The sequence below is a fragment of the Rhagoletis pomonella genome, unplaced genomic scaffold, assembly GCF_013731165.1.
Source record: "Rhagoletis pomonella isolate Grant_MI unplaced genomic scaffold, Rhpom_1.0 Rhpom_scaffold_00003, whole genome shotgun sequence".
NCBI lineage: Eukaryota > Metazoa > Arthropoda > Insecta > Diptera > Tephritidae > Rhagoletis > Rhagoletis pomonella.
In genome coordinates this window covers 96,534,552-96,546,836 of record NW_023458557.1, presented here as the reverse complement: position 1 = coordinate 96,546,836, position 12,285 = coordinate 96,534,552, and the positions used below count along the sequence as shown (strand labels likewise).

The window sequence follows — 12,285 nt, the reverse complement described above, 5'->3', positions numbered from 1 at the left end:
AACAAAATGAGATCAAAAGTCTAAGCAACTTTCTCTCGACGAACAATTTGGGAGCTGAAGTCTCAGGAACTTTCTGACAGAGAACAAAATGGGAATAAATGTTCTCTACACTATTTGCGAAGAATGGAAGCGAAAACAAAATTTTTCTTACAGCGTTCCATTAGTTCGAAATGTTTGAATATGTATTAAAATGAATCAACAAAAACTGAAAGATAATTGTGCAAATAAATCCAACGAAAGACACAGAAAATGAAAAACTGTTCCACAAATGGACAGTTTACCCTAATAATAAACGATCTGAAAGTTAAAATGGCGCTCCTCTAGCTTAGAAGTAACAATCGCCCCTCTCATTGCTAACGTTAAGCTCCCAAAACTTATATTCGCGTTTTGACCTCTAGCAGAACGTTACCCAGGCTTTTGGTCTTATTTCATTCTCCTTGAAGCCGTTCTCGATTCTTTCGTTCTTATTGGAAACGCTTCCGAAAGTTTCATTCTCATTCTGTTCCTCTTGAGAATGTTCCCGAGAGTTTTGTTCGCATTTTGTTCTTCACGGAAACGTTCACGAACCTTTTGTTCTCTTTTTGTTCCCGTTCAAACGGATCACAATACTTTTCTTCCACTATCATACTTCTTAAGCAGTCAATAGTAACTTCGGAAAGTAAACGAGTAAGCCAATTATAATACTGGTGTACGACGAAATTTTTTTTCTAGGAACTCCATTTTCAAAACATACACTCACGGCCAAAACTATTTTCTCAGAGAATTTTTCACAATATATGTAATAATTTTTATTTCGCTTTGCGCTAGTTTTTTTGTACATATATGGTTACTACTACAACAAAAAACATAAATATAACTTTGTGCAAAACTTAGAAAAATGCAATAAATTTTCGTGGCAATTCTAAAAATTTTTATCAGCTTTTATATACATTTTTTTTTTTTGAGTATGCAGTGGCCCAATAAACTTTAGTTTACTAAAGTGCAAGTTTGAAATAGTATGGAAAAATTGCGAAACATCTTCAACAAAAAAAATTTCAAAAATAAATGCGGAATTTTATCGCCTCTCCCAGAGTAAAACTCCGCTCCGACCTCATAACCGAAACTACTACCTGTTGAGGTATAGCATAGACAGACGGCAACGATAATCCGGATTAATCACGCAGCTAATCTGGTCAAAAATGTTACCCTGACAGACGAGAGTATTGCGGATGAAGGGAGCCGCGCGGTCTGGGGTTCGAATTCCACAGTCAACAAAGTTTTTTTTTTACATTTTTTTTTTATATAGCTTCTTTAATTATTATTTTGTAATTATATGTAGTTGCTAACCAAATTAATCCCTAAAAAATTAAATTAACTGGAAATTATTAAGTGAAGTAATATCAAAAAAAAAAAAATAAAAAAATATAAAAAATTAAACAAAAACATATCTTTTTACCATTCAGCTACCGCGGACGCCAATTATTTTTCTTTATTGCTTGCTCATACATAGATTAGTTTGCTGTAGGACCCAATTCGATTCAACTGCAGCTAACTCCCGAGCCAATTCCGAATTATCCGGATCAACGCTACCGCCTGTCTAAACAGTATGTTGTTGTGGTCTGATAACCACATTCAATTGAACGATAATTATAAAAAAAAAAATTGATGCCATCCAAAAATAACCTGCTTCGTGAATTCACTGAATATATTAACGTTCTGACTGATGAAGAACTCCCTAAGTGATGTTAGTAACCCAACTTTTCTCCTCATGCCAACTCCAAGTCGAGGTGTGACAGGGCTACAGACACAATCCAAATGATTTTCGTTTCCTTCTTCTTTAAATAGACTCAGCTCTGAGTTATTCTTTTCTAAATTCAAGTTACAAATATTTGTATGGCTTGTAAGGTCTAGAGTCTCTTCCAAAACAAAAAAAAAAAAAAAAAAACACGCTTGCTAGCTAAATTGCATTGCTCCAACTCCTTTGGTTGTTTACACAATTTTAAACAATAAAATATTTGCGATAAACTATCTTTATGCGAAAATTACTTTCATTATAAATCATTTAAATATAACAATATTCAAAAAAACTTCATTGAAATACTATAAAAAAAATCGATTTTTTCTATTATCCCTAACTTCAAATTAATTTATTTATCTATTATCTTCAAATTTTTACTAATTCTAATTAACAACTCGTAAAAAAATTATTAAAATTTTAATTTGCAATTAAAGGTTTGTATAATATTGAATTGTTATTCTTTGGCTAACACAGTGTTTTTAACAATTGATGTGAAAAAATTGGCATTACATGTAAGAATAAGGTGTTCGTAGTCTTTTTATAAATATTTCTAAACAACATTCTCTGCAAACTTAATTTATCGCAAATATTTTATATGCAACGAGGGCTTACCCTTAGCTTTTTGTAAAGCAAAATAGCCGCCCAAGTGTTATAAACTGAACTCTTTGTTGTTGTTGTACGGAGAGAATAACTCCACCTTTGGCTAATGAGTGTGAAAAAATAAAAATAAAAAGTTGAAGAAAGAATTTAAGAATTGCCGACGCAACGAATGAAGTTTTTTTCTTTGCAAATGTGAAAATATTTTTAATTAAAAATAAACACTGTATTATACTTTTATTTGATATAACCGCATTCGTTCGTTTTCTTAATGTTTTTTTAAACGTTTTCCTTCTAAAACCGATTAACTCATTCAAGCGCCTAATTTTTTTCTCTTATAATTCTATTTTTTAACAATTCTAATAAAATATTTATGTACATACATACATATGTTCAACTGCATTGTTTTTTATCTGAACTGTGAATAGCTTTTTCATTTGAGTTTTTTGACATAAAATACAAATTTTATTTGAGCTATTGCGTGCAAGATTAAAGTAAAAATTATAAAAAATGTTAATCGAATAAAAAAGGTGAAGTTTTCTCTCATACAAATAGAAATCAATTAACTTTTTAATAATAGCTAAATTTTGTTTTCCGCTACTTTGTTACTCCTAATTTTTACGTTCGAATTGGCTTTACTCTGCCTAATGTTAAAAGTGTTTTGCCTAGTAGTGCTTTTGTAAGCAGTGAATAATTTAATAAAACGAGAAAATAAAGTAAAATAAGAAAAAGTAAAATGAAGAATAAAATATTTAATATGTTACAAAAATATATATATATATATATATAAAGAGTAAAAAATTAAAGTAAAAGAATAAAAAAATATAATTAAACAAACTAAAATTTAATATTTAACAAAAATTTAAATATTAAAAAATAAAATAATAAATACAATAAAAGAAGAAATTTAATTAAATAAAATGCAAATTTTATATCAATATATGTATATTAAATAAAATAAATAAAAGAATAAAAAGATATTATTAAAAAAATTAAAATTTAGCGCCAATTTTACAGTGCGTAGTTAACTCAGAATCGACAGTTAACTAGAGATTTTCAGTACAAACATTTGTAGTAAACTCCCGATTCTGAAAATACGAATAAAAAATAAAATTAAATAAATAAAATAAAATTTTTATAAAAAGAATTAAATGTAATTAAAGAAATAAAAAATAAAAACCAAATAAACATAAGAATACAAAATAAAATAAAAATATATAAAACATATAAACAATATTATTTTTATTACATCCAATTTTTATAAATACGGTCGAAATTCGACAACACGAACCACAAAACTCAAAAACATGAAAAATGTTAGCCTCGTCAAACGTTTTCCTAGCGATCGCATATAATTTTAGCATCAACAGTTCGTATTAGCGAGCTTCGACTGTATTTATGCCCTATATTTGTGCATCAAGCTGCCGCTGGTTGCAATAAAAAAAAAAGACGCAGCCCGCCTACACTGTTGCTTACACCTTTTTCTATGTCGAACTGCGCGCCATTTTTCCCCCTTTTCTCTTGATTAAGCTTTTTATGTTTGGTATACAAATATGTACTTTAAAATATTTTCGAAATCAAATAATTTATTATTTATTTTCTTTGTTTTAATACTTTCGTTTCAGGGCCTGGACAATCAGATCTATAATTATTTCTCAACACTATAGAAATTGGTTATAGATTAAAAAAAAAATAATATAAATTGTAACTATATTTTTGTCCAACAGTAGTGCAATTGCACGAAAAACACATGTGAACACTTTGGCGTTGGAGACCAGAGACTTGGGTGGGCACTAATGGCAGTTTCAAAATAACGCGAAAACGGACGAAGTCTAAACAAAAAAAAAAAAAATAAAAAATTGCAATTTGTACGTAGCTGAGGGGGTATAGCTTAAAAGAAAATTAAGTTTGTTTGCAACAACAACGAAAACTAATAAACAATCACAATAACAATTTATGTAAAGAAAAAGGCAGGTTCGCGAAGGTAACGAAAATTATCGAATTATGAATTAAGGCGTTTAAAAAATAGCTGATTTTAAAACGAAACATGAAAATTAATACAAAAAAATATCGACTTGCAAGAAAAAAAAATGAACTTAACGAAAAATTGCGCTAACACAACATTTATGTTTTTAACTCATTTTTATTATAGTTACATACATATATTTACTTTAAACTTTTTGTATTTTTATGTTTAGTAGATATTTCATTTTATACTCATTTTTATTACTACATACATCAATTGTATCGTGGCATGTGTCGAAAAGTGTTAAATTAAAATATTAATTACAATTAAAAATAAATAATGTTTTAATTACGAATTCATAAAAAAAAATATTTTATCAACACAAATTATGTGTGATTATATATATATATATATATATATATATATATATTTTTTTTTTGTTATTAATATGCGTCTGTATTTGTCTTATCTAAACTTTTCATTAGCAATTCAGTTATTTATGTTTTGAGAAAAACAATTGAAAACAAAAAACGAAATCATTTCTTTAGTGTTGTAATGCATATTTTTATTAATGCGATGTATTTCATGAAATAAAGGAAATGAAAAATACGATTGGGTAGTATTTATTGGAAATTTGGTGGATCTTTCGGGAAAATTATGAACAGGTGAGAATTTAATTTTCTTAAAATACATACATACATTATATATGAGGGAGATATTCAGCTCTAGGCGAAAACTTTTCAGTTGAATAAAAGCACTAGCACCCAGCTTTGGAATACCTCATGTATTTGCGAAGGAATTTCCGCCATCTGTAATCTAGTATATAAAATTGGTAGGTGAAAACGAAACAACACTCATCCTATCATTTATTTTATAAAATTGTTAAAAAAACGATTTTTAGTGAAATGAAAATAATTTTTAATAATAAAATCTCGAATGCCTAATGAAGTTTAATGAACTGTAGATATTAATAAATTAAAAAAAAAAAAATAATCATTTATATTTAAAAATGCCAAAAATAATTCCTTCTGTAGCATCAAACCATTTTTTTTATTTGAAATCATGTAATTAGTTAAACACATATGGCGTTTTCATAAAAAATAAAATAAATTATAAAAGCTTCATAAAATGGTATTTTTGACAACATATCTTTTCATGAAGCATTTCCAATCTATTTTAGTTATTGTGAGTTTGGTGTTACCAAATATCAAGAAAACAGCCATTTTCGAACTAAATAGTTCACATATTTTATTTTGAAGTTTTATTGTTAACTTTAGTTTACATTTTCTATATTCATATGTTTAATTATAAGTTGTTGCTTATAATAAGATTTAAAATTTAAGGGAAGCAGTTATTTTTACTTAACATAAAAATATTAAGCTTAAGGAGCATTTAAAGAGCTAAAGTAGTTTTAATTAAAATTCTTAATCGTTTCCTTAGATTGAGGGACGAGTATTTTTTTTTCTGTCCAAATTTTATAACTTAAACATGCATGCCAATACAATAGCACCCCATTTCAAAGTGATATTGTTTGCCACTCATGTTTATTTATTTTTTTTTTTTAGGATTTTTCAATTAAAATACAGTTCATTCTCTAACAAAACTCATATAATCCCTAGTTTAAAAGTTGTTAAAAGACTACAAAAAAAAAATGCTACAAATTTTCACCCAAATTAAAATTTTTCTCAGAAGTTTTAGAATTTTTTCGAGTACGCAGTTTTATCGCTCATATTCAATTTTACTCTAATAATGTGCAAGTTTCAAGCGGCTAAAAATTACCGTTGATTTTTTAGATTTTTTTTCGCCGAAGGTGTTGCGGGTTTCTTCCATACAAAGATATACAGACTAAAATTGAATGAGCTATAAAACTGTGTGCTCGAAAAAATTCTAACACTGATGAATGTGTTTTAATTGAAAAATCCTAAAAATAAATAAATAAACATGAGTGGCAAACAATATCACTTTGAAATGGGGGTGCTATAGATATGTCCAATACTGCGGATATTAACCGATGTTTTTATAAAATTTAAAAATTTTGGTTATGTCGGATTTCCACTGGAGCATTTAAAACTCTCCCTGTCATTATGTTTAAAATAAAATATTTTAAGTACTATATTTCCACTTGCCATTGAAAAGGTCACTTTCGCCATTTAATGCCCATTGGTAATTCGCCATTGGAGGGTTGTAGAATGTGCACTTGATTTTGATAAATATTTGGCACTTTTCACATCTTTCTATGTACATACTTAGATAAATAGCGCAAGTCATTGAAACCAGATTAAAAACCGTTCATTAGTGGAAGTGTTTTGTTTTGTTTGAACGAAACCAGTTATTTTGTGTAAAAATATACAAAGCTCATATAACTAAAATTGAAATTTTTATATTTATTTGAATTTATTAAAGTGGCCATACGTCAAAGAGGTAAACGTGTGGACGATAACAAGGCTAGGTTAATAGTTATTAAAGGTTAAGGGTAATGCCTAGGGTATTTAAGAATAAAGTTTTTAAATACACAATTTTTTAAGTATGCTCACTACTATTAATGTTATTTTATCTGAAATGTAGAAAGCTGGCGATATCAGGTATCAGTTACAGGAGGGAAAGCTTCACTGGTGGCCAAAAGAAAACAATAGATCGGCAGCATTTTGAAGAGAAAGGCTTTGGAAGACTCCATCCAGACAGTATTTTTCGCAAGGCAAAAAAAAAACACGCAACCTACATAAAATTCAACACAGACACGCGAAGAAGAGAAAGAAAAAGCGAGGAAAAACATACTGACAAAAAATTAAAAACAAAAAAAAACGAAAAGCGGATTCTTCGTAACTGCAGGGGTTCAGAAGTTTTACACCCACGACTCGCCGAAGAATATAGTAGTGGTTTGGAAAGTCAAAGGGAGCTAAAATTTTCACGAAAATTAATATTTTTTACAAACAATATGCCGTTTTGACGAGAGCAACAAAGCTTTTGTAGTCATTGCGCCATCGATTCGGTAATATATACATATGTATATAAAAAAAATTGTATACCTTACGGTAGGTAAACTAGGGAAGTTAGTCTCTTGACGAGCTTTTTTTCGGATTTACGGAAAGGAGAGAAAATATTTAAAAAAAAAAATGGGTATTCCAAGCCCATATTTGTGATACTTGTGTCCTTTTTCAGAAACTTGAGGTTTGTTTGAAAATAAAATCAATATTTTTTCTTTCTGAACGCGAATTTGGGGTATGACAAAATATTATAATTTTCTACGAAAATTTCAAACAGTTAGGACTAAAGTTAAGTTAGGTTAATATGGCTGGTAATACGCTACACATAAACTACTAGAACCATACCACTACTGGTGCCAGTAAGGACATACCAGAGCGAAAATGAAAGAAGACTACGACTATCCAGTTGCGCGAGTCAGAAGAAAACGAAAAATGTGTGCATAAATTTGTACGAGTACTACTTGTATATGTATGCTGCTTATCCATCCATCTACTTACTAGGTTAAATTTTTAATTTTTAGTTTTGTTTTAAGTTCTTCCAAAAATATGTAACTTGATCAAGACCAGTTCGTATAATACGATAGTATGTATGTATGTTTGTTTTTAATACAATAACTTTGATATTTGAAAATTGTTCAAGTTGCCTAAAAAGCTTATTATTGACAGCAGCACTATAAAGTTAACATTTTCAATGCAACTGCTTTAACTACATAAGTCAACAAGCATAGAACTACTGAATAATATTCCGACTACTTACTAAATGTATGTAAAATATAACAACAAGCAATGTATGTATAGTATATAGCATCTTCATATGCCTTAGTAACAATGCTTAAAATTTGTTCTACAAATGCCTACAAAAACTACAATCAGCACGTTTTACGCGTTAATTTGTTATATTAGGCAACAAACTACATTTTAGTGTATTGTATACATATACATACATACATATGTATATACATGTATATTTAAATGAGTATGTATAGTAAAATTCATTTAAATACACTTTTTACATTTTATTCGTCATCTTTGCATGCAATTGCATAGACCATTGCTGAATGTTTGCAATTTGGTCCGGAATGTTTAAAGTATTTACTAAGGTTGTCTTCTTTTAAAAGCATTTGAACCAATTATACATTTATTATCTATTTGTATTTTTTGATTAACCGTGTACTGGTTGTTTAATATTTTATTTAAATGTACTTGTACATATGAATATTGTACTAAGCAGTATAGAAATATGTATGTATATATAAATATGTATATGTATTAAGTATATTGCTATTTTGTATTGTTATTACAGTTTACTTTGAACCTTAAACTTTTTGTTTAGTATTAGCTCCTTTAACCCTCGGATTTATTTTAGGTATTTATGAAGTTGTCAGTATTATTATCTCTCATTGAAATTGAGGAGATGGGTATCATGTAAAATTTACGAATTCGTCTAGCAGCAGTGCGACGGCCAGAGGGAGAAAATTTAGATGAATATGAAACTACTATAATAATTAAATCACTTTGAAGAGGCTGCTTTAAGAGAAGTCTGCATAGCATATTATTCAGTTGTTTAAGAGAATTTTCAATATCATTTAAGGTGGTTTTTATAAGTTAAGTAGATATTTTGATAGCAATATTGTGATTCGAAGAATAAAGTGTGAGCGTGTGTAGGACTGTGAGAAGAGTAGAAGCTTTGACTAAACCATTGATCTTATTTCTTCTTAGTTATATGTATATCTTAATGCTTAGCTTAAACTAGTATAATTTTAGGGTTTGTAAAAAAAAAAAAAAAACTGGAAGAGTTTACCCTAAAAGGCCATAGTAACGTTATATCTTCTTAACTTGCATAGGAAACGCGATTTAAATATTTTTAGCTACTTTTAGCTACTTTCTATTCTTTGTTTACCTAAACGATTGCAAAACATTACCATTATTTATAATTTCAAATGAGCCTACCTTTCAACACGAGCTCATTGTATCAAAAATTATCTTTAACTTGCTACATCCACATCCTCTTCATTTTCACGCACACCCATCAACTCCTGTACGATTTTGTATTCATGACATTGTGCGCACACTAAACGTCCATTTGATTTGTTTGCACGTTGCGTTTTTTCATGACACACAATGTGCACGAGTTTCAAATTTTTCAGCGAAAATATTTCCAAGAAATATTCCAACACTGAAATGTCAATGACGCGCTTATTATGTAAGGTGCATTTCTTTTGTGGTTGCTCCACTAGCATGCGTACATTATCAATTAATGCTGGCAATATGGAACGTGAAAGTTCAATTTGATGATCCAAATTCCACACTTGGAAAAGTATCAAATTTTCTCGCGACGCATAGGGATTAATAGTGTGTTTCAAAGCACAGCAGTTTCCGTTATCAGAATAGCTGCCCTGACAATAGAAATCACCCAGTTCGGTGCACAGTGACACAGACCACTCGTCCAATATTTGATGGCGTGCTGTATACTCTTTGATAACTTGTCGTAGCCGCTTGTTTGGAAGCATTGCGCTGGCATCAGTTTCGTCGTCGTGATGCTGTTGCACAATTGAATGCTTTTTCGGACACTTTCGATTAAACAGCGTCGAGAAGTAATCGCAACCGATGAGCAGATAGCGAAATTGTTCCAATACAGCGTCGATTATATGGCGGGCTTTAAGATTTTGGCGATAGAGTTTATTGCGTGTAAGCTCTTCCTTAGTTTTATAATAGTAACTACGCATGCGATCTTGTGCGCGACGTGCCATGGCTTCTTCCTTTGAATGACAGCGTTCTTCTTGCCCCTCGAACCATTCGCTATGTTCGGTGCGCAAACTAAATTGAGTTTTGTTATCATACGGTTGTTGATTTCTGTCGAGCGCTTGCTTGTGACAAATCTTACGATTTTCATAATCTGTAATCATTTTACGAAACTGTTCAGGGTTATGTTCGATAAATTCATAAATGATGTCGGCAACACGGAGTAAAGGAGAATTTTTGCGCAGCTTTTCAAATTCAAAGTCAGCATCTGGAAAAAGAGTAGGGTTTTTAAATTCATGTATATTGGGAATTAAATCCTTTACTCACCTGTCGTTATAATCTCATCCGGTCCAGCAACAATAAATAATGTTTGTGCCGCCAACGTTTGAAAGTAATCATCATCAGATATTTCAAAGCCATCAGTTGACAAATACAGTTTTAAGTCTTTGATCTGTTGAAGGGAAAATATGTAGAAGGTAAGCCACACTAACGTCAAGGCCTTTTAAAAGAATCTAGTGAGCAATTGAAAGACATGACCTACGCTTCGTTGCAGATAAGACCCTGACCCGGGATGGCACCTATGTGTCATTGCAATGCTAACAACACTACCCAGCACATTGCAGGCAAGGTCGCAAGTTTATTAGCAGCATCGAGTGTGTAAACCAAAATAGCCAAGTTTATTGGCCTTCAACGGAGACCAACAATATCAGAGTTGCCGTGTGACCCCTTAACAAACACAGTAGTGTTGCAATTGAAAGGTTTTGGAAATCAACTGCTCACGCTCAAGGACACGCACGTGTATGCTATGAATGAGTGTTTGCTTGCAGGATACGACCTTCATCGTAGCCCCCATAATACGCAAGTATGGAGCAACAGGTTGGCACAGTTTTGTATTTGTTTTGGGTTTTTTTTTGGCGCCCGGTAGCGGGTCATGCGCACCATGCCTTGACATTGAATACGACAATCGAAAATGGAAAGTAATTTTGATTGTGCAAAATATGGTACTTAGTTGTAGAGGTGGACATTTGGGATAGGAATAAATGCGAAAATCTAATTGAAGTCAATTTAAAATTTTATTTCCATTTCATTTACAAAATGTGGTCTCTATATGCTTATTTTGGTGTTACAAAGTCGAGAGCTCTCAGGGAGTGTATCATTGATATTTTGCTACTGGCCGTGACAATGAAAATTGGTTCATTGTGGGTGGCGTGGGTGGCCGATAGTTTCCAGAAGCAATCAATGCTTGCAAAAGGAAAATTTTGCGACGTAATTTCTAATGAACTATCAACTAAAGCCATGTATTTTTGGATGATACAAATTTAGCGAAAAAATACTTACAGGAAACTTTAATATCGCCTTCTCTTTGAGCATTTGTAATGAATTTGCGCCAATGCCGTATTTTTTTGTACGTTCGTTGTCTGTGATTTTGTAGCCCTTCATTTGTGGAGGTGGCAGAGAATTTTCTGAACAATTTTCACTAAGCGCCACTTTAGTACAAATGCCGCCATCTTTATTGTCTGCTTCAGCTTTTGAGCTGCGCGTTGTGGGGGCCATTACGTCTTTAAAATAATTCAACATACTGAAAATTTACATTAAATCTATTAAGTAGATTGCAAAAACTGAAAAAGTTTGTACACCAGCTTACCTTGCAGCTTCCTTACTTGGCTTCAGTCACGAAGTGCGCTTTTTCGGTGAATGTGCGCCTCTCACACAAATCACAATGGACTCCACGGTGGAGAGAATGGACCCGCTTTGTGTAATTGGGGAAGAATGAACAGTGGAAAGGAGAAGCAATAACAACACAAAGGAAAAATAAATGCGCATGTGCCCCAAAAGTTCCACTATGATCCAAACAAGAAAAACTTTTGTTTGTTTACATTTTTATTGTTGTAAAATGCAGTTTTAATTTTGGAGAGAAGGGAGAGAAATTTCCCAAAGTGCCAGAGTTCCATCTTAAAACACTGTTCCTGCTGCAATCACTTTTCGGAATTCTTAAGTTCGATTAACAAAATTACTTGCAAAGCCAAGTCTGATTACACTTTTTGATACTTTTATGTCAACAATTAAGAGCATATTTGCATTGAAGACTTAAAATCCCATCCTGTATATCTTTAAATATTTTTAATTACAACGCTTTGTCACTTTTAATTTAACGTTGTACAACACTACGGGCAAATATGGTGTAAAGAAGAAATGTGAATAGCAGCTGTTTGTTTATT

General features: G+C 31.0%; 2 protein-coding genes across 16 annotated transcripts in view; one reads left to right on the top strand and one right to left on the bottom strand.

Moving 5' to 3' along the window:
* Positions 1 to 4,411, top strand: part of LOC118735876 — a 53,990-nt gene extending 49,579 nt beyond the window's left edge. For all 12 annotated transcript variants that reach the window (XM_036465873.1, XM_036465881.1, XM_036465871.1 and 9 more), the window contains one exon: positions 4,000 to 4,411. The gene's annotated coding sequence lies outside the window, so the exon portion shown is untranslated. The remainder of the gene's footprint in view (positions 1 to 3,999) is intronic.
* Positions 1 to 12,212, bottom strand: part of LOC118735886 (DNA fragmentation factor subunit beta) — a 119,473-nt gene extending 107,261 nt beyond the window's left edge. For 2 of the 4 annotated variants that reach the window (XR_004992655.1, XM_036465904.1), the window contains exons 1-4: positions 11,712 to 12,212; positions 11,405 to 11,645; positions 10,394 to 10,517; positions 9,275 to 10,334 (exon numbers count right to left, since the gene is read on the bottom strand). Coding sequence is in view for 3 of the 4 variants with exons in the window: in XM_036465904.1 (XP_036321797.1) it covers positions 9,310 to 10,334; positions 10,394 to 10,517; positions 11,405 to 11,644 (1,389 nt within the window). In the remaining variant the exon portion in view is untranslated. Of the gene's footprint in view, positions 1 to 4,943; positions 5,157 to 8,545; positions 10,335 to 10,393; positions 10,518 to 11,404; positions 11,646 to 11,711 lie in introns of those variants that run through there. The other 2 variants (XM_036465906.1, XM_036465905.1) reach the window with 2 other exon arrangements.
* Positions 12,213 to 12,285: the final 73 nt, after the last annotated feature.